Source organism: Hemiscyllium ocellatum, chromosome 12 (genome assembly GCF_020745735.1).
Source record: "Hemiscyllium ocellatum isolate sHemOce1 chromosome 12, sHemOce1.pat.X.cur, whole genome shotgun sequence".
Classification (NCBI taxonomy): Eukaryota; Metazoa; Chordata; class Chondrichthyes; order Orectolobiformes; family Hemiscylliidae; genus Hemiscyllium; species Hemiscyllium ocellatum.
In genome coordinates, this window is record NC_083412.1 from 48,482,321 (window position 1) to 48,505,449 (window position 23,129).

At 38.8% G+C, this 23,129-nt stretch overlaps 1 protein-coding gene across 3 annotated transcripts in view; it reads right to left on the reverse strand.

Annotated features, from left to right (window-relative positions):
• Positions 1-23,129, reverse strand: part of LOC132820741 (T-cell immunoreceptor with Ig and ITIM domains-like) — a 67,062-nt gene that overhangs the window by 43,747 nt on the left and 186 nt on the right. For 2 of the 3 annotated variants that reach the window (XM_060833011.1, XM_060833010.1), the window contains exons 2-4: positions 8,127-8,453; positions 5,315-5,368; positions 4,628-4,702 (exon numbers count right to left, since the gene is read on the reverse strand). In XM_060833011.1, coding sequence (XP_060688994.1) covers positions 4,628-4,702; positions 5,315-5,368; positions 8,127-8,453 — 456 coding nt within the window. Of the gene's footprint in view, positions 1-4,627; positions 4,703-5,314; positions 5,369-8,126; positions 8,454-8,995; positions 9,096-23,129 lie in introns of all 3 variants that reach the window. The other variant, XM_060833012.1, reaches the window with a different exon arrangement.

The following is a 23,129-nucleotide window of genomic DNA, read 5'->3' on the forward strand; positions in this document are numbered from 1 at the left end:
ATTTGGAGATGAGCTCCTCATCCTCCAAGCAGCAATGGCAACTGTGATTAGGAGGCTGCCTAGTCTAGATGTTCAGGCAGGGTAGCCCTGAACTCATTGGATCACTTCCAACAAACACAATTAGTGTTGGATCATAAACACTTCAAGTGAGCACATTGTGCGCCAACTCTATGCAACAAGAGACTTGCAAGTGTAACTCTGACATCATGTGACTGTGGAAACGATGAAGTTCAATGACTGAACAATGAACGTGAGTGGCAGCCACAAACCTGACTGTGTTTCTCCTCCTATTTGCATGTTGTACAGTCTGCTGACTACATTCACAGATACTGGAAACTCTCATTTACAGATATCGGCAACTAGACCAAATTAGGAGAGAGGGGAGATGGGATGGTAAGTGAGTGAGTGGTGGAAGACGGGAATGGGAAGGAGGTTATTCAATGTGTGAAGGAGGAATAGTTGGGAAGAGGGGTTGTAAAAGAAATAAAGGTTATATGACAATAAACAATTACATTCAGCAAGTAGTATGTTACAGAATGCACTGCCGGGACGTGTAGTGGAGGCATTCAAAAGGGCATTGAATGATTGTTTGGATAAAATAATTTGTAGCAGTATGGGGTAAAAACAAGAGATTGACACTAAGTAATGATACCCATTTGAAAGAAGGGTGCAGGGACGAGGGGTTGAATGGCTTCCTTCTGCGCTGTAAGCCATCTGTGACTGGGGAGGAGGTGGGCACTTGGTCTGAGAGGCTGCTCACTACGGGTTTGGAGATGAGGAGTGTTGGGGACAAACTGTATTTATTTGTGATGGGTGAGGGGCATCACTAAGTCTTTGTCACTGGGGAACATGGAGAATTTGGCTGAAACCCATATGAGTGCCCAAAATAATATCATTTTTGCAATGCAACCTAAAGTGTCAATTTTCATAACTACAAAATGTGGTATTATGTGTTTATTTATAGTACATAATCGTTGAGAATTATTTACTAAATGATACTATGCTGCTTGCTGTTTTGCTTTGAATCAAAAATACTACAGATGCTGGAATCCAAAGTGAACAGGCAGGAGGCTGGAAGAACGCAGAAAGGCAGGCAGCATCAGGAGGTAGAGAAGTCGATGGTTTGGGTGGAACCCTCCTTCAGTTCTGAAGAAGGGTTAAACCCAAAATGTCAACTTCTCTAGCTCCTGGTGCTGCCTGGCTTGTTGTCCCAGACTCCTGCCTGTCTGCCGTTTTGTTTTTGCTGGTGTCAGAAGTAATTTTCAATTTCAGATACGAAAATGGGGTGCCTTGAAAAATAGTTTTGGAAACAATGCTTTCCAAAAAGTATGGACATTTGTAAAACCATTGGTAAGGTTTTTAAATGAATTATTTAATCTCAACTGAGATTGCAATTGAAGGACTTCAATGCATCAAGATTTAAAAGGTTAAGAGATTTGAACGAGATTTTCTCTCCTGATTGAAAGCTGATAGTGGATGCTGGAAGGCGTGGGAACACAGGATAAGAAAAGTATCAGTTATGATGTTAGAACTGTCAAACAGTCTGCTAACATTTAGTAATTAGGCTGACACATGAGGACTAGCAATTTGAGTCAGGCAAGAGGAGATTGGCAAAAAAATTAGCCAACAAAATGGCTTCTAAATCTGATTGTAATCTTCATACATTCAATACCTTTTGGGTCAACAAGGGTATCTACACCTTGCACGCACATCTCTGTTACAAGCCTTGGGTTAGATTATTAGCATGGATGCTGGGAATGAGCACCAGAAATAAGCAAGAGCAGATGATTATCATATCAGTCAATGTGTGATATTGGTTTGATGTCAACAATGGTATTTTCAATGAACAGTTTCTGAAAATGCTGTCTGTTGACTTTGCAAAGCTGAAACATTGTTCAGTAACACACACGACACTTTTCACTCACGCTACTTAAAGTCTTCAGCACTACTTTGAATTTAATTGGCTGTTACGAGATTTGCAAAAAGTATTCGGAGGCTTGTTTACTCATTAAGTTTGGTGAAATCTGCAGCTTGTTTTCTAATTTAGTCATTCACAATATCATGGCTGAACCAGTGTTTATTGTCCACTTCCAATTGCCCTTGAGAAGCTAGAATTCAGCTGCCTTCTTAAATTACAGAAGTCCATTTGGTGTTGGTATATTCTCAATGCTGTTGGAGGAGGAATTTGACCCAAAAACTGTGAATGACTGGAGAAAATTCCCAAGTCAGGATGGTCAGTGACTTGAAGAGGCATTTGCAAGTGGAGGTGATCCCATGAATTTGTCTGTAGTTGTCCTTTGGAATGGTAATGGCCATGAGTTGGGAAGAAACTAGGGAGCCTCGGTGAATTTCTGTAGCATATTTTTACCATTGTCATTTCGGTGCATAGACATATACTAGGTGGCCTGTCTGATTTTGTTTCCTTTTTAGAGGCTCTTTAGCAGTTAGACCCAATTCAATGACCATAGGACATTTCAGTAAAGAGGCAACCACATTGCTCTGGGTGTGGATTCATAAGTAGGCCAGACCAGGTTACGGATGGCAGTTTTCCTTCACAAAAGGAAATGAGTGAATCAGATTAGTTTTTACAACAATCAATAAGATTAGATTTTATTTCCAAAATGTTTCTAGTTCATTAAAGCTATCAAGTGGGATTCAAATCCAAAACATTACCTGAATCTCTGGGTTATTAGTCCAGTGATAATATCACTATGCCATTATCTTCCCAATGTGTACCTTCCACTGAAGGCCTGATTCTGTCTTCATGAATTCTGGCATAGAACACCATTTTTAATTTGTTCATGGGATATGGCATTGTTAGCAATGTTGCAGTTGGGTTTACGTCTGTAATATTTCTTGAGATGGTGGTTGTGATCTTTTTAAACTTAATGGGTGGTACAGTGGTTAGCACTGCTGCCTCACAGCACCAGAGATCCGGGTTCAATTCCCGCCTCAGGCGATTGACTGTGTGGAGTTTGCACATTCTCCCCGTGTCTGTGTGGGTTTCCTCCGGGTGCTCCGGTTTCCTCCCACAGTCCAAAAAAAATGTGCAGGTTGGGTGAATTGTCCATGCTAAATTGCCTGTAGTGTTATGTGAAGGGGTAAATGTAGGGGAACGGGTCTGAGTGGGTTGCGCTTTGGTGGGTAGGTGCGGACTTGTCGGGCTGAAGGGCCTGTTTCCACACTGTAAGTAATCTAATCTAATCAGAACTGCTGAAATCCATTGCTGTTGGTACGTTGCTATCAGGAATGGAATTCCAGGGTTTTGACTCAGCTGTAGTGAAGGAATGGATGTACAGTTGAAAGATGGTGGTGTTTCAATGCATTAGCTACCCTTGCTCTCTTTTAAGTATTGTTGATGGAAATTCAGTAAGGTGCTGCATTGCATCTTGTAGGTATAACAAACTGTTGCTGACAGTGATAGAAGCAGTGAATGATTAAAGATGGATGATGATGTGCTGATTCACCTTTGTTACTTTATCTTGGATGGTATTGAGATTTGACCTGCACCCATCCATGCAAGCAAAAAATAATTTAGCATAGTCCTGATTTGTACATCATAGTTGCTGGACAGGCCTCAGAGAATTAGAAGGAGAGTTATTTTCTGTAGAATCACTCGCCTCTGGCCTGCTCTTCTCACCATACATTCATACTGCTGGTCCAGTTTCTAATTGATAATAATCTCAGGGTCTGGATAGTCAGGGATTCATTGAAGGTACCTGCATTAAATACCAAGAGACAGGTTTAGATTCTGTCTCGCTGGAGCTGCTCACCTACTAGCACTTGTCAGCCAAAGACTGAATATCATTTTGCTCTTTCAGGAATGGATCATCCCACTACCTGAGGATTTGTGACTGCTATGAATGTTGTGCAATCATCAGCAAATACCTTGAACACTGACTTTATGGTGAGGAGAAGGAGATTAAGTCCAGGTTTCTCTTCATCAGAACTGTCTATAGTCCCAGCATGTGGCCACTGCACCTGTATGGCATTGTGGTCTTTCCAGTTCGATGGCTACTCCATAAGGGGTGACTTCCTGCTGGGGCATGGAGTGGTAGTCTAACTCCGTGATGATGTGCCCATCTTTAAGTTGGTGAGTGCCATCTGCCACTGTGGTGGATGGTTTCACTGGACCTATAAAAGCCAACACTGAGCCTAGAGTTTGATAGGACACAAACTGAGCATGGGTGGGCATGTGGTTGCAAATTAAGCGTCACTTGATAGCACTGTCAACAACACTACCCATTGCATTGCTGATGATTGACACAAGATTCTTGTCAAGGACCTGCCTCAGAACAAATAACATCAAGGTGATGAGTCCAAACAATAGTTGGATACTTCTTAAAAAGAAAGGTCCTACTGATTCCAGCATTGCAAGTGATCTTTTTGGGGAAAGCACTGTAATTATCTGGCCCATGTGGAAGCAACACTAAAGCCCAGCTCAGCATTCTTGAAGGACTATCTACACCAGACTTTCTACAGCCAGTGTGTCCAGAAGGCCAGAAATGGCAGAGATGCAGACATTTGAATGTTGCGAGTGTACGCTTTGTCAGTTGCTAATTACTTTTTTGAAGTGAAAGAGCGAATAAAATGGATTTTGTCATTGCCATATAACTGTTTTACTCACCTTTAACTGCTGGTTTTCTCTTCTTTTTCCATATAACCAGTACAATTATCATAAGCGCAACTGCTGCTCCAACAACTAAAACAGAGAAATAATGGTAAAAAGTTAATGCAAAATCATTGTAAAATGGCATTCTGTTCACTATTGGTTTTTTGAAGTGTCCATTTTCCTTGCAATGTTTGGTGGGGAATATTCAACTACTGAAAGTCCAACCTGAACATTCAAGAAATCTTACTAGCTGCATTAAAAGCAAAAAAAAATCAAACTCACTGCTCAATAAACGGATTGGAAACTACTACTATTGAAGAGTATATGGTGGTGATTCATCCATGGCAGCTCAATAATAATTAAATGGGTTATAAAGTCTAATTAAAGTATTGGGATGTGACAAAATCCCGACAAGCCATTGAAAAAGTTAATGATTTCAAATCTAGATTATTGAATCTTGTAAGATTGTTATAATAAAGCAGCAGGAATAAATAACGCAGAGTCAGAAGCACTAAATTCAAAAGTATTTAACATATTCACATTCCCTTTGATGAATCTAGTACATTTTTTTTACATTTGTGCTGGACAGATTCTATATAGTATTCTTCCCATAATAAACAATAATTATGTAAGGGATAATTAAGGAGTATTTGCTAAAATATGAAAACAATTACAGAAACATGATTTCGATAATATTATCACCTGAAATATATATTGGCACTTTTCTCATATGAAGATCCTCCAACATGATGCTATCTGTTAATGACAAAAGGCTTAATCGTCACTTGTTTCAATTGTCTACTGTTATCATCATTAATCATTAACTAATATATTATTATTATTTACAAATTCAACACTCAGATGTTTTAATTTGGTGTGGAATTCCTGACAAAAACTTATGAGCCACTGGAAAAACAATCAGGAAACAAAGGAACTGGAGTCAATCTTTAAGCCAAGCTCATTTCATAACTCAATGAGATCACATCTGATCAACTTCATTGGTCAGTCTTTCATCCATAGCCCTCAACACCCTTCCTCACAAAAGCCTCTGAACATCTGTCTTGAAAATTTCAATTGAGTTAATTTGGTTCTATTTGTATAATTACATAACATCTCAAAAACAGATCACGTTTTAAAATTCTCTTAAGGATTTGAGTGTTACTGCTAGACTACCATTTGTTATTTATGGTGAAAGTGAGGACTGCAGATACTGGAGATCAGAGACAAGATTAGAGTGGTGCTGAAAAAGTACAGCAAGTCAGGCAGCATCCGAGGAGCAGGAAAATTGATGTTTCAATCAGCAATCCATTCCTGCCTGAAACGTCGATTTTCCTGATTCTCAGATGCTACCTGACTAGCGCCACTCTAATCTTGTCATTTTTATCTCTGTCTAGTTGCCCTTGAAAAGGTGATAGTCAATCACCTTCTTGAACCGCTGCAGTCCATGTATTATAGGTAAACCCACAATGTTGTGAGGAATTACTTTCCAGAATTTAGATCCAGTGACTGTGAGGGATTGAAGATATTTTTCCATGTCAGGAATAATATGGATGGGAATTTGTAGATGGTGGTATATCCACCATTTGCTGCCTTTGTCCTTTAAGGTGGTAAATTTTGTGGGTTTGGAAGCTGCTTTCACAGGACATCTGGTGACTTGCTACACTGCAGTTGCTGTGCTGTAGTAATAGAAAATGTGAATGTTTAAGGTGGTGAATGGGATGTCAATCATGTCTGCTGCTTTGTCCCAGATGGGTTGGAGTTACAATCTTCCAGGTAAATGGAGAGTATCCCATCACACATGGACTACAGCAGGTCAAGAAGACAGCTCACTACTACCTACTCAAGGAAACCTAGGGATTGGCAATAAACGCTGGCCAGCCAGTGATGCCCATATTCTACAAGTGAATAAAAAATATACTATGACTTGTGCTTTGTGAATTCTGGGTGGACACTAGGGAGGCAGGAGATGAGCCACTGCATTTGTGATCACAGTATTTATATGGTTGGTTCAGTACAGTTTCTAATCATAGTGCTTTACACCATGAAAAGAGATTCCTTGGTCAATCATGTCGCATAAGTCATCAAGTAGCTATCTATTTTAATCTAATTTTCAAGGACTTGCCCTGTAGCCTTGAATGCTAAGATGTTTCAAGTGTTCAGCTAAATATTTCTTAAATGCTACAATTGTTGCTGCTTCTAACACCCTTTCAGGCAGTGAGTTCTAGCTACCACTCACCCTCTGCTTAAAAATATATCTTCTTAAAGCCAGTTTAAATCCTTTCCCCTTTATTTTATATCTATGCCCTCTGGTAATTGACCCCTTGATCAAATAAGGGGATTATTCTATTCCTGTTAATTCTGTCTATATCCCTCATAATTGTGTAAACCTCAATCAGATCCTGCCTCAACTTTCTCTGTTCAATGAAAACACCCCTAATTTAGGTAGCCCCTCCCCATAACTGAAATGCTTCAGCCTGGGCCTCATCCTGATAATTTTGCTCAGCACCCTCTCCGAGATTTCTTTCCTATAGTGTGTGATTAGAACCGCAACAGTATTTTAGTTGTGAAAGTAAAAGGTTCAGGGCACTATTTGAAGAAGGGTATGAAACTCACTCAGGATCTGAGGGGTGCAGGGACACAACATTCTCCCTGGAAATGATTCTTCGATTCTGAAGCATAAAGCTCTAATGGCATTTACAGCATGGTGCCTCTTCCAGCTTCTGCTGACTTTGGTGAGGTTTGTGCAGGGGTCCTGCTTTTACCATGTCTCAGCTTTTACTCCAGCAAATGCCTATGTGTACACCTGCTGACTAAAAAGCCAAGGATATCTTTGGGAAAGTTACTATACTAAATAATTAGCCTATTAAAAGTACGTCTAGATTTTGAGGGTTGGAACTCATTTATAGTGGTTGGGCGGCACGATGGCACAGTGGTTGGGCGGAATGGTGGCACAGTGGTGTGGGCAGCACAGTGGCACAGTGGTTAGCACTGCTGCCTCACAGCGCCAGAGATCCGGGTTTAATTCCCGCCTCAGGTGACTGACTGTGTGGAGTTTGCACATTCTCCCCGTGTCTGCATGGGTTTCCTCCAGGTGTTCCGGTTTCCTCCCACAGTCCAAAAATGTGCAGGTTAGGTGAATTGGCCATGCTAAATTACCGTAGTGTTAGGTGTAGGGGTAAATGTAGGGGAATGGGTCTCGGTGGGTTGCGCTTCGGCTGGTCAGTGTGGACTTGTTGGGCCGAAGGACCTGTTTCCACACTGTAAGTAATCTAGTCTGAAAAAGTAAGTAATCTAGTCTAATCTATAGTCTTTAGCACTAAGTGCATGAAAATACCTGAAAAAATCTCTCAACACTTTTTTTTATCATTACCTTCTATTTTGTGTATGTTAACTAGTGAACTTATAGCCAGCCATGCAATATTTAATTTCTCATATTAAAACAATAACTTTAACTATTGCATAAGTTGTTCCCATTTAGAGCAAGTTATAGATTTAAGATATTTTCTTACTCTACCTTTACCATTTACATCCAAATATACTTTGTACTCCTGTTTTCCATTTGGAAAGGTCTGAAATATGCAAAAATACCAATCCTCGTCTTCTTTGAGAGTTTTTTTGATTGAGATTGTGGAATGATGATTGTTGACTTCCATTCTTATTCGCTTATCATGGTGATGTGTACCGTTTGGACTGTACACTGCAAGTTTTGTTTTGTTGCTGGATTTTTTCCATTCAACTAATGCTATCTTGGCATCTTCAGAACAGTCACACCGTAATGTAACTGACTGACCCTCCATTACTGTTACATTGCCTTTAGTGTGAAGTTCCATTGTTTGCACACCTGGGTAGAAAAAAAAGAGAATTAAGAGTTCAAATCCTCCTGTCCACAGATCTCAACCGACCAGACCCAAGGTTTCACAAGTCCAAATTACCCTTTCAACCAGATCCACCTGCCACTGAGCTACCCATACCTCCGACCAGACCTGACTTCCACCTTACTAATCCTCAGGCTGAAAAACTACCACCAAAACATCCAACCATATCTCCAACAACTGGATTATTACTGATCATTTATCACCTAACTAGTTCACTTGCTCATTTCAACCTCCGGAATGTTACTCACTCACTCACTCATACATTCATCCACACATCTATTCACTCATCCATTCATTGACCCACAGTCATTCATGAAAAGATTTGATTTTTCAAAAAACTTCCCAATACAGCAGCTAATGCTGTTAAAAGGGAGTATGCCTTCACCTTTCTCCAGTTTTATATATTCAAAGGACCCACCTTGGAGATGTGCTGGCCATTTCTAAGATTTTGGATGAATTAGCAGCTGCCACTAATCAGAAGATCCAAGCCAAGGTATTCAAAACTCACCTTGTCTAAATGGATTTGTGATGTACTTTCAGAGCAGTGGATGGGACCAGTAGTTGTCAGAGTTAGAAATGCAGATCTCTTTAAGGCTCAAATAGATTATCTCCACAGGTGATTGAGAGCAGGTGGTAGAAACATGGAAACATAGAAAAAAGGAGTAGACAGAGTGGGGATTAGTAGTAATGTACTTACCTCAGAGCCAGGAGCCCTGGGTACAAGTCCTATCTGCTCAGAAAATGTGTAATAACATCTCTGAACAGGTTGATAGAAACTTTCTAATAGAAGTAGGTGAAGGCTATTCAGCCCTTTTGCACCTGTTCTGCTATTTAATTTCTTATGGCTGTTAATCCAACTGAGTCCCTGTTCCCAGTTTCTCTCCAAATCATTTGACCTTTATTTTCGAGCTGAATTCTTCCAAGGGACAACTTTGGCATGCATTGTCTCCTCCTCTAACATTACTCAACTTAGTTCCTTCCCTTGTTTTCCACACCTTTTTGATTTTCATTATCACACTAACACTGGCGAGCAGTGTTTTTAACTATTGGCTGGGTGACTAGATAAGTTTATGATGGGTTTATTAACATTTAAAAACATAAGCCAAGTTCTTAAAGGTGAGCACTTTGAGGATGGGTGCATTATTTCCCATCTAACTACATTTTGATTTCATCTCCTCCTTTGTTTCCTACCCTATTTGATTTTTATTATCATAACACTGCCCTGGGGACTGTTTATAATAATTTGTTACTGGTTGTCAGCATGTAAGACTATTCAATGCAGGATAAGGCATAGATTATTGGGCTATCAAGTCTGCACTGCCATTCAATCACGTAATGACTCATCTCACAATCATCAACTCTACTTGATTGCCCTATCTCCATAAGCCTTGATTCCCTTACTGTTTGAAAAACTGTCTCTTTGCCTTGAATACACTTAACAACAGCCTCCAAAGCCCCTTTGCCAGTAAAAAAAAATGTATAGATTGGCTACACTGGCAGAATCAATTGTTCCTCATCTTTGTGTTAAATGGATGACCCTTTACTCTGAGGCTATAATCTCTGGCCCTATATTGTCACAGAAGGGGAAGTAGCCTCTTGGCATTTACCTGTAAGCCTACTAACAGCTTTATATGTTTCCTCTCATCCTTCTAAATTGCAATGAGTACATCTCAACGTAAGCAAACTCTCCTGATAAGAAAATCCACTGCGTACTCAAAATCAATCTAGTGAATCTTCTCTGGTCTGTCTTCAATGCTAATACATCAATGCAATGTTTCACATTTCCCACATTATATTCCGTTTGCCAAATTATTGCTCACACATTTTATCTCTCCCTATTCCTCTGTAGCCTCATTTTGTGCTTTTCACTCTTTACTTTCCCAACTATTTTTCTATCATCTGCATACCTGGCAGTAGTACATTCACTTCTGTCATCTAGTTCATTAATATTTATTGTTAATAATAGTGACCCAAACACTGATCCTTGTGATACTCTCCTAGTTAGAGGTTGTTATCCTGAAAATGTCCCAATTATCCCACTCTCTGTCTTCTATTACTTAGCTAATCCTCCATCCTTGCTTATATCCTACTCCCAGCACCACAAGTTCTTGCCTTATTAAGTAACCCTGCGTGTGCTATCTTTTCAAATGTCTTTTGGAAATCCAAATATTTTACAATTACTGCTTCTTCTTTATCTATCCTGCTTGTTACTTTATGATGATCACTGTTTCCTAAGGATCTCCTATTCTAAGATCATTTATTAAAAATGTCTTATTACACATTGCTATCTTCAAAGTAACCTGATCCCTGTTTAGATCCACAAAATATTGTTCCAGCAAACTATCCCGAATATTACCTTTGGATTCTTCTTCATGGCTACCTTTGCCAATTTGATTTTACAAATCTACATGAAGATTAAAGTCTCCTATGATTAGTGTACTGCCTTTTTACATGCCTCATTATATTCTGATTTATTCTCTATGTTATGGAACAGTTCCTATTAGGTGGCTACTTTCCCCCATATCTCCTTCCCCTTCTTATTTCTTACCTCCACTCATATAGATTTTACATCATTCATGACTTTCTTAATTTGATGATAGGTGCCTTTTTTTAAAAAAAAGCTGATTTCTTGCCTCTAGTGGACCATTATTGTTACTTGTTAATAGGATGAATTGTTAATTTGGGCATGTGTTTGTTAGTAAAGAAGAAGTGCTGAGTTCTTTCCCATGAGGGTGTTAAGTTTTGGAAGTGGAAAGCACCTAGAAAGGAAAAGTGAAAAGTTATGTTTGCGCTAAACTATAGATTTACAATGGATCCTTTAAAACTGGTCACATCTTTTGTTGCCTACTTCAGCCTTTGTAACAACCCTGAGGACATATTTGTAAGAGCATTAACCAACTTCACTTCAATATTAATGAGGTGAAAATCTGCTTCATTTGTTGTGCAATGAATATTGACAAAGATACCAGATACAAATGAAGTATTTGCAAAAACTACCATCGGTGTTTGATGTAATTTTGGTGAAACAGTTGATACTTTTGACAGTGCAGCCCTCTCTCAGTACTGCATTTGAACTGAAGGTCTTTCCAGAATGTACCAGATTTGATAACAAGCTTGATATGACTAATGTGCAGTCAATGCTGGGGTGTGTGTTTGGCTTATAATTCTTGGGTTGTCTGATTTTTTTACGTGTGATTATTATTATAAAGTTAAGAATGGTCTGGTGACTTCTTTCCATTTGATATAAAAATTGCAAATCTGTTTGAATGAAAGAAGCAATCCTCAAATCAGATGATAAAGGAACTTCTTGAAACCTGACAGATTTGAAAGAAAGACAGAGTGTCAAATACAAAGGTCATGAATTGGCTGGTCTATCTCCAATCCCTCTGTCTACTGCAATGATGTGTCATGTGGGAGAAATTCAAATAGTTCACATAAGGGTCTTTTCTCAGCCTATCAAAAACATTACCCAGTTTGGCTGGTCAGATCAATTGATGAGACCACTGCTTAGAGCTGAACAGTTTGTTTAATCAACCCCTTGGCACTTCTTAATTTTCATTCTCCTCCACTACAATTTCTTGTATGACATTCAGCAATGCTCTTACAATTACTTTGGCAATATCTCCATTCCCTGAATCTCTGTCCATGAGAAACACAAAAAGGGTGATATCATATTTTCAGATATACATTCATTAGAGTCTTAAAGTCATAGAGATGTACAGCACGGAAACAGACCCTTCAGTCCAACTCGTTTATGCTGACCAGATATCCTAACCTAGTCCCATTTTTCAGCACTTGGCCCATATCCCTCTAAACTCTTCCTATTCATATACGCATTCAGATGATTTTTAAATGTTGTAATTGTATTATTGTAAATGTGACTGTCAGGGGAGCAAGAACCTAGGTGGCGAAATGAAGGAGGGAAACAAAGATGGAAATGTAAAAAGAAATGTGAAAGACAGAAGAAAAGAGGGTTAGCACCAAATAAGGCTAACGAGCAAAGAAAAGTGTAGAAGTGTCAAAAAGGCAAAATGCCTAAACATCTTCTAATAGAATGTGCAGAACATTTCACCGAATTGCGCAAATGCTAGGGCACAAAAGGAAGTCTTTTGGTCCATTACACCTTCCACTGGGACCTGAAATGTTAACTCTGCTTTCTCTCCACAGACCTACTGAGCTTTTCCAGCAATTATTGTTTTCCAGTATCCACAGTTCCTTTTGTTTTTAGTTAGAACATTACAGCACAGTACAGGCCCTTCGGCCCTCGATGTTGACCTGTGAAATCAATCCCGAAGCCCATCTAACCTACACTATTTAATTTACATCCATATGTTTATCCAGTAACCATTTGAATACCCTTAAAGTTGGCAAGTCTACTACTGTTGTAGACAGGCCCTACTACTCTCTGAGTAAAGAAGTTACCTCTGACATCTGTCCTATATCTATCACCCCAAAATTTTAAGCTACGTCCCCTCATGCTAGCCATCACCATCTGAGGAAATAGCGCTCACTGTCCACCCTATTTAACCCTCTGATTATCTTGTGTGTCTCAATTAAATCACCTCTCAATCTTCTTCTCTCTAGCAAAAATAGCCTCAAATCCCTCAGCCTTCCCTCATAAGACCTTCCCTCCATACCAGGCAACATCCTAGTAAATCTCCTTTGAACCTTTTCCAAAGCTTCCACATCCTTCTTATAATGTGCTGACCAGAACTATAAGCAATACTCCAAATGCGGCTGCACCAGAGTTTTGTACAGCTACAACATTAATAGATTGTTGGCCTTCATTGCAAGAGAATTTATTAAATACGAAAGCAAAGAAGTTTTACTACGTCTGCACAGGCCTTTTTGAGTCCATAGCTGAGGTATTGTGTGCAGTTTTGATCTTTTTGCTAAGAAAAGATGTACTTACCACAGAGGAAGTGCAGCGTAGATGCATCGGACTGATTTTCTTAATATTACAGACTTGCCACATGAGGAAAGCTTAGGTCAACAGAGCCTGCATTCACTTGAGTTTTTAAGAATGAGACAGGATTTCATTGAAATATCCAAAATTTGACAAGAATGGACATAGGAATGATGTTTTCTCCTGGTGAGCGGCTCACAAACAATGAGTCACAGCTTCAAGATATGGACAGGGATGAGGAAAATGTTTTTAGTAAGAAAGTGTGGAATTCTCTACCACAGAAGGCTGTGGAGGCCAAGGCACTAAATATATTTAAGGAAGAAATAGATTTCTAGAGGCTAAATGTGTCCATTGATATGGTTACAGAACTGGAGAATAGCAAAGCCGTAGAGGATCAGGCATTAGCATATTGAATGTAGAGCAAGCTCGATAGCTCAAACAACCTCCTCCAGTTCCTACTTTCTGTTTCTATCACTGTCTTAAATAAGTGACTCCTTATTTTTAAACAGTGACTCCCAGTTGTGGATTCTCACATGGGAAGAAACATTTTTTCCAAATCTACCCTGTCAAGACCCTCTCCAAATCTTAGGTTTCAAGTCACCTCTTTTAACTACAGCAGATCCAGCTGTGTCTTTCCAATCTTCCATTAGTAAAGAGACCAGTGTTGTACACAGTATTCTGAGTATGGTCACACTAATGCCTGTAAATTGAAGCATAATCTCCCAAAACAATGTATTCAAATTCCTTTGCAATAAGTAACCATATTTTATTTTTTCTCCTGTTACCTGCTGTACTTGCATATAAAATTTCTGCGATCTCAGAACTCAGCACTTATTACTTCTAGCTTTTGGAGCGACGCTCCTTCATCAGGTGATTGTGATCAAAAACACAGAAATAGAAAAAACACACCGAATCATCAACGCCACACTCACAGGAATACGATTCACGAGAGAAGAAGAAAAGGATAGCCAACTCCCATTCCTAGACGTATTAGTAGAGAGAACACCCAACGGAGAATTCACCACAAGGGTACACAAGAAACCAACACACACAGACCAAGTCCTAAACTATGAAAGTAACCACCCCAACACACACAAACGAAGCTGCATCAGGACACTATTCAAAAGAGCCACAACACACTGCAGTACATCAGAACTGCGAAAAGAGGAAGAGGAACACCTATACAAGGTATTCGCCAAAAACGGATACCCACGCAACTTTATCACCAGATGCCTAAGAGATAGACCACGGAACAAGGACATGCCACAACCAAAAGGACTAGCCACACTACCATACGTCAGTAGTGTCTCAGAACTGACAGCCAGACTACTGCGACCCTTAGGACTCATAACAGCACACAAGCCAACTTCCACACTCAGACAACAACTCACTAGAACAAAGGACCCAATAGCCAGCACGAGCCAAACTAACGTAGTTTACAAAATACCATGCAAGGACTGCACAAAATACTATATAGGACAAACAGGAAGACAAACAAAGCTAACAATCCGCATCCATGAACATCAGCTAGCCACAAAATGACACAACCAGCTATCCCTAGTAGCCATACACTCAGACAACCAGGAACATGAAGTTGACTGGGAAAACACTACCATCATAGGACGAGCTAGACAGAGAACAGCCAGGGAATTCCTAGAGGCATGGCATTCATCCACAAACTCCATTAACAGACACATGGACCTGGACCCCATATACAAACCAGTACAGCTGAAACTGACACCCGGAAACGGCAAGAACATCCATCAACAGACACATCGACCTGGACCCCACATACAAACTACTACAGCTGAAACTGACACCCGGAAGCGGCAAGAACAAACCACTATAAATACCGGAAGAAACATCAAAGCAGCGCTTCACAGGAGGCTCCAATAGCACTGATGATGTTCCCTAGCCAGGGAACGAAACGTTTGCAGCAAAAACTTCCAGCTCGGCGAACAGAACCATAACACCTCTCATTGTTCTGAATGGATAGAGTCCCAAACCATTTAATCTTTGCTTATAAGACAATCCCTACATATTAAGTGTCATCATAATGAATCTTCTGTGAACAGCCTCCGATGGAATAATATCTTTTCTGAAATAAGGGGACCAAAACTGCTCATAGTACTCCAGACGTGATCTCACCAGCAACTTGTACAGTTGCAGTAAGACTTCCCTTCTCTTATACTCCAATCCTATTGAAATAAGGGCCAACATTCCATTAGCCTTTCTGAATACCTGTAGCTCCCGTGTGCTGGTTTTCTGTGTTTTATGCACAAGAAACCCCAAGACTCTTTGTATCACAGTTTTCTCAGTTTCTCTCCATTTAAATAAGATTCTGTTCTTTTTTCACTCTTCTAAAATTCTCCATCCATGAAGCCTACTTATGTTCTTCCCACAATCTATTAGCAAACATACCTTTACGTCATCAGCAAGTTCGTCAAACGTACTTTCATTTCCTTAATCCAAATCATTTGTATATGTTGTAAAAAGCTAAGGCCTTATAACGATTCCTGTGGTACCCCAATGGTTGCATCTTGTCAACCGGCAACTGCCTCTTCCTGCCTATCTCCTGTTTCATGCCAGGCTATCATAGTATCCATGGCAATAATTTACACACTGAGCTTTAATTTTTTTAAATAACCTTTGATACAAACAAATTATTTCTGGACATTCAAATATAGCACAACTATCTTTATCCACAGCACCTGTTACTTCAAATAACTCCAGTAAATTGGTTAAAACTTATTCCTTTCTCACAAATCTGTGTTTGGAGTCTGCCTAGTTGTGTTTTTGTACGTTAAGATGATTGGCTTGTAGATATTTCCTTTGTGTCATTCTGCCTCCTTTTATGAATAAATAACTTGGGACAGGAGTTCTGTGGGTTAGGGCTGAAGTGGGTGATGAACCATACCAACCTTTAAGCATGATTTGGAGATGTCGGTGTTGGGCTGGGGTGTACAAAGTTAAAAATCACACAACACCATTTTATAGTCTAACAGGTTTAATTGGAAGCACACTAGCTTTCGGAGTAAAACTCTGTTATCTCACTTTTTAGATTAGAATCAATCTAAACATCCGGTCATAGACACAGAACACAAGGGGCTAACATCTTCGACATATTGTCTAGCTATCACCATTGTTAACAGCTAACCCGAGAATACAATTTTTAAAAAAAGGTTTTGTAATTTACACATGAAAGAAATGAAACTATCACTTGTATTCTAACAGATGAAAGGCTTAACAATCAATTTTTCAATGTATAATTTCAGTTACATCACACTGTAAAGTTTTGCTATAAATCTGTGTTACAATCGAGCCCTCCACTACCACCTGATGAAGGAGCGTCGCTCCAAAAACTAGGGTGCATCCAACTAAACCTGGTGTTGTGTGATTTTTAACCTTTAAGCATGCAGCCTGGGAATCTTCAATTGCATGCTTCACTCTGGTACCTATAGGAAGCTGTAGCTAGCTGGACTGCAATATTGTATGACGAGAGGCTGCCTTCATAGAGTAAAGAATCATCCTCTCCAGTACTCATCAAGTATGGTTTTAGGTAAGGTTTGCCACAGGAAATAATACCCAGGGCAGGAGAAGCTAAATTTCCTTGTGGAGCCCATTCCTGCTCCACTTCACCTGATAAAGGAAAGACAAAAAAAACATTTCATTTGTCCATCTGTTCAATATTCCTGGAAAATTTTATTTAGTGTTGCTACATACTGTGGCCAGAGGAATACTTATCTCTTCTTTCCTAACAGTTGCCAAGCTACTGTTGACTGGCAACCAGGAAGTATGTGGGCCATTCAAGATCCTATCTCAGTATTCTGTCTGTAGTGCTGACAGTGAGCAATATAATTACAGATGAGGCAAGACATAATCCCATTTTAATTCATCCATCCATAGAAATCTTAACATAGTCTCATTTCAGTTTTCAATTACTTCTTAAAGGATGCTTAGCTTTGACCCTTAATTACTCTTACTTTTTGATTGTACATGCACATGAAGTATTTCCTGAATTGAAATTTTGTTAGTCAGAATGTGTACATCTCTCTCTCTCTCTCTCTGTTGTACTCGCTTAAATTTATTTAAAGTGATGGTTGAGCTTTACCTTCTTTATTTATTTAATTGCCCGCAAACATTTGCCAGATCAGCTTTTAGGCTGAAAAGCCAAGTCCATCTTTTCTTGCCAGACACACCAGTTTATGAGAAATTGTGGTTAACCTCATAGCTCTGTTCAGTCTATTGCCTTAATAATTGTGTCAATGGTCCTAAAAACGTTCCAATTCAAAACTAACTTCTGCTTGGTCCATTATAATGTTTGGTGATGACTTCCTTAACTAAGTTCTGGTAAATTGGCGGTGAAGTAGGACACTTTAGCTAGAACTCCTCACTTTAGCTGGAACTCCTCAGTTTGCCCATTCTTTTTTGTATTTTTTTTTCCCTTTCTTGTCCATTTTCTCGACCTCAGACATGCAGCCCTGGACTCTGACTCCCAGCTTCCGAAGCAGGGTGGGCGGAGACACCAGCGTCCAGAGCAGGGAGGCCAGTGACCCAGAGCAGAATATGGGCAACCATTGGTCTGTGCTGGTCTGCTGTGGAGAGCCTTTGGAGAGCGACTGTGATGTTTGTCTTTTTAACTTTGCTTGTTGTTTTTCTGACCTATGGTTATATTGTGTATAGCCGTAATGTAACCTTTTTTACTTCACTTCTCATCTTCTGTAACTGAGGATTGTACCTAGGTATCTTTCTACCTAAGACAGCACTGTAAGTGGTGACTCATAAACTTTCACTGTACTCATTTGTGACAGTAGAGCTAATTCCAGTTTTAATTTACCTCTTGGGTTTAACATTCAATTGATGTTATTGATTGCTTTTTGGCATTTTTTGGAACTGTCGCGAGATGCATCGAGTTAGATTTCTCGACCTTTTTCATCTTTGTCTGTTGGTACACCACAACTATTCATAGACCAAATGTTTTTTATTTTCTAATTGTCTTATTTTCTCTCTTATTTCTACTTATTTGCATTTTGTTTGTTTTTCATTCACTGTAATTACTCCCCTTTCCTCTGAAATCAGCCATGATTCTGCAAATGTATGGATAAATACAGAAAGCTGAAAATTCTGTACACCTACCCCCTCTATCAGCTCCAAGAATATGTTGTTGAAGCCTGAACCCCAACACTGTTATTTGGTGAAGTCACTAATCTGACCAGAATGTGTTATTTCATATATTAGTCTCACTGTAAATAAAATTACTGTGTTTGTAATTGCCGCTTAAAAAACTCACTTGACAGCTCCAATTGATTAGTAACTATTAAATACATGTTTTCAATTCTGGTTTTGAGTACAATGGCTGGAAATTTGCAATTGGTGGCAAAACAATGGCATTGGCCATTGACGTTGAAGACATTGTTCACAAAGGTTTAGTGATCCTTCTTCCCCTTTCCCAATGTGACTTTGAAACTGACACCACGTCAAGGGGATCTCCAAAGCTGCATGAACAGTTATGTCGTTAAGCAGGCTTGGCAGAAAATGATGCTGAGGTATTTCCATCAATTGCAAACCAAAAAGTGAAAACCACTGAATTCTTAATTTTAAGCTTAAAAAAAATTACAGAAAGTGAAATAATTAATTTGGATTCAATCTTGGAATGAAAGAAAAAGCCAACATATCATGACAAATTTCTGAACTGAATTAAAATGTAAAATTTTCATCACATCAGAGAATTGCGATATTACACAAAAGTAAAATTAGCTATTCGGTGTCAGTTCAACCATTCAGCGGTTATTTTATACACTCTATATACTGTTGAATGCTGTTACACCTTATTAGTGATCCCAATACTAGTTCTGCGACTCATCGCTTGATATTTCCCCAATGTGATTTTCCCTCCAAAATGTTCATGCTTATGCTATCTTCTGTAACATAACAAACTGGGCATGGATATCATGGTATGGAAGAATCCAATGTATGTTTATTACAACTAATCATTATGCATTACCATTATATCTTTCAGGCGCACTAATTTCTGAGCTATCATTACGCTATTATGTTACATACAGCAGTGTGCTTTAAATAGGGTGTGATGCTTCAAGTAATCATGGGGTAAGATGGAGTCTGAGGCCTTTATTGCCTCACATCTTATGCTGTGATACAGTGATGATATCATGAGCAAGTCTCTTAAAGAGACAAACTGAGCGTAAGACAGCACAAGACCTGCCTCAACATAATGCCTTCAAAGCACAGATCATATGGTTCAGCCAGTTTTTAAAAATCTAGTTTGGTGGTTTATCTTGCCTCCCTATAAGTTGGAGTTCCATTAATTGACTTTTGTGTAGAAGTTGATCAAATACCTTTTAAAACTATATACTTGATCTCATCATGACAAATCTGCATGCCACAGATACATCTGACCAAGACAATATCAACAAGAGTAACCACCACAGAGTCCTTATAAAGATGAAGTTCTGTCTTCACACTAACAATTGCATTGCATAGCACCATCACTGTACTAAACGAAATGGATTTTGATCAAATTCTCAAAACTCAAAATTGGCATCCATGAGCTGCTGTGGGCCTTCAACTCCAGCAAAATGATACTCAAACCAAATGTTCAACATCATTGTCTGGCATATCCCCAAACCTACTTCAATGGAAAGTGCAGGAGATCATGTAGAGAATATTTCTAGGCCCACCTAAATTAATATATCAATGTAGTGAAGCCCTAAAACAGGACAAATTGCATTCCATGTATAAAAAGCTAGTAATAGACAGTAATAGACTGAAAAGATCTAAGCATTATAGTCCTGCTGCAATTTTTGATTTGATTTATTATTGTCACTTATACTGACACAATGAAAAGTATTGTTTTGCATGTTAACGAGACAAATCATATCTGACATATGTTTATCAGGGTAATAGAACAGGGTGCAGAATATGATGTTACAGCTACAGAGATGCTGTAAATTGACAGTGGCAGGAAGCTCATTAACTCAGCCACCCACATGATGGTCATTAGAACAATTTATGGGCCCAATTAGAAGTACAACCCCATGTTTGGAGAAGCTGTTACCATGTGAGGAGACTGCTGCATAAAGCTTTGTAGCCTCTCGTGGCCGTTTACTGGGAAGTCTCTCAGTAAATCTAGAGATTGGGCTAACCACCTCAATTGGGTGTGGCCCATGTGCCAGCCTGTTAATTAACAGTTGCCAGCAAAATGGTGCTCCGGGCTCCTGCCACCTGCTCAGTTGGCTCTTCCTTTTAGCACTGGCTGCAGGCATCGGCCTCTACCAAGATCTTACTCCTGTTGTCTCAGCACTTGCTCATCTCCATCATGATGGAAACCAGGAACTTAATGGATGTGTGACTAGATCTGTTACCCTCACTTACAAAGCACAGTTGCTTCTTTGCAATTCAGTATTTCACTTTCAGGATTATCCTTTATCCTTAGATTAGGTTCTGACTATTGAAGGATATTTATGCTGATAGTTACGTTAATTTTTTTGCTGAATTAAATTAACTTGATACTAATTGTTTATAGATTAAAATGGAAGAGTTCAAAGCTTTATACTTCTTTTGCTCGTCACACTAACTTACTAACATTACAATGTGGTGACATTTTGTTAGAATGATCTGAACAAACCTGAAAAGTTTTCTGTATTTCTCTGCCAGTGATATTTCTACTTATATTTCCAGCAATTCCAGTTTTTGCTTTTCTAAGAGTATTTCTTTGTTTCATTTAGGAAAATGTTAACATTGTTAAAATTATCTGTTTCCTACAATTCTAAAATCTGCAATTTTTTACAAAGTTTGTCAAAGCATCTGCAAACCTAATAAACGGAATAAATTGTAATTGATGAAACTTAAATACTAAAAAATCTGATTATAAGTGACAAATACCCTTTGTAGGTTGGTAAGTAAACAGTGAGTTAAATAGATACAAAACTAGGATTAATGCAAATGCAATTCATTGCCATATCATGCTAGCCTTTCTGTAACTCAAATGTTCTGTCAGAAAGGCTGAAAATGTGCACCCTGAGCCTGTAAATGTTAAACATTTCATCTATCCTTACAAGACCATTGACATAGTAGAGGCATGAATAAATCATTCCATGCTTTACACATACTTGTCTTATTATTAAAAGCCTGCCAAAGTATAGTTGTGTATCTGATCTGGGACTTCAGACTGAATTCTATAGACTGGACCTTTAAGATTTGTGCCGAGGATTTTAAAAATCTTTGTAGTGACTCATCTACAAATGTATCAGAAAAGTAGTTTCTTAATCTTTCTGTGGTACAATCCCATTATTCCATGGACCTGGCACAGATGCAGCTTCTTTGATTGATGCACTTCCTCAGTTCTCAATCAGTATCATGAATGCTCATGCAATTAATTACAGAAAGTCAGAGCTCCAAAAGATATTGTGCAGGGAATTGCTGAACTCCTAGGTTGTTATACAGTGGCACGTAACATAAAGGTACACTCAAACCTAATCCCCAAACTTTGCTAAACAAGAATTGTGAAGTGCTTACAGACAACTTTTGACAGCAGAATTTGGCATGTATCTGTTGCTTTGTACTAAAGCATTATCATGGCATTGCATGTATCTTTACAACCCAAAATGGATATTGCATTATCTAAATAATGATGACCACAAGAACACATGAAAGACACTTCTCAGTGCACTGAGCAAATGGGTGAATCTATTGTTTCATCACTAAAAGGGTGGTGAAGCTTTTCCTACACATTGGTATTTAATTAATCTCATGTTTTACTGCGATATTGTGACACTGTGACTGCAAGTTGGATTCTTTCATGGCAAGCCACTTATAAATTAAACAAGTTTAATGATGTAACTTATATTTTGTTTCTATGATGATTAATCCCCTGTAAACACTGTATATTTTAACAGTTTCCAAATTATGCTCAATAAAAAATCATATTGCCCCACAAGAAATATTGTCTGCTCAGGCTGTCCAACAGGATCGAGGATGAACTAAGTAGGAATATGTTATGACAATTAATTGATATCAACTTTATATTTGTAGAGTACATTTAATAATTACTAACCTGATTATTCCAGATTTCAGCATGATTTAGTTGAACCTAGTTGAAAATCTAAAGTTGTTCTTTTCCTACAGTTTTGCTGCTGCTATACCAGTCTGGAAAACTGTTGTTCTGGGAAGCAAAGCTTAGACAGATATGTTGGGATTGACACAGAGGAGCGCAACTTATTCAGAATTTTATTATGGTTCCAAGAGTTATAATTGGTGAAAGATTACATCAGCTAGGCTTGTATTCTTTTAGACTATTGTTAAGGAATAATTAGATTGAAGTACTAAAAGCTTTTGAAAGGGTAGATTGAGAAAAACTTATCTCACTGGCGAGGGTGCCTGGAACTTAAGGAAGAGGTGAGGATTTACATCTTCATGAAAGTGGCAAAATCTCTCCTATAATTGTCGTTAATATTTTTTCAATGTTTAATTTAAGTCTGAGTGATAATTTTTGTTAGTCCTGGTATTAAAAAGTATGGAACCAGCTAGATAGATGGGTTTAGAATATAGGTTGGCCATGATCTCATGAAGCAATGGGACAAGCTCAAAGAAGCTCATGTATTTCTGCTTGATATATTGGTTCACATTATTCATTAACAAAAATGAATGTCTCTTAATCATAAGGCACCAGGATTTATTGAAAAGGCTTGAAACAATTCTATTCATTGTAAAGTGCATA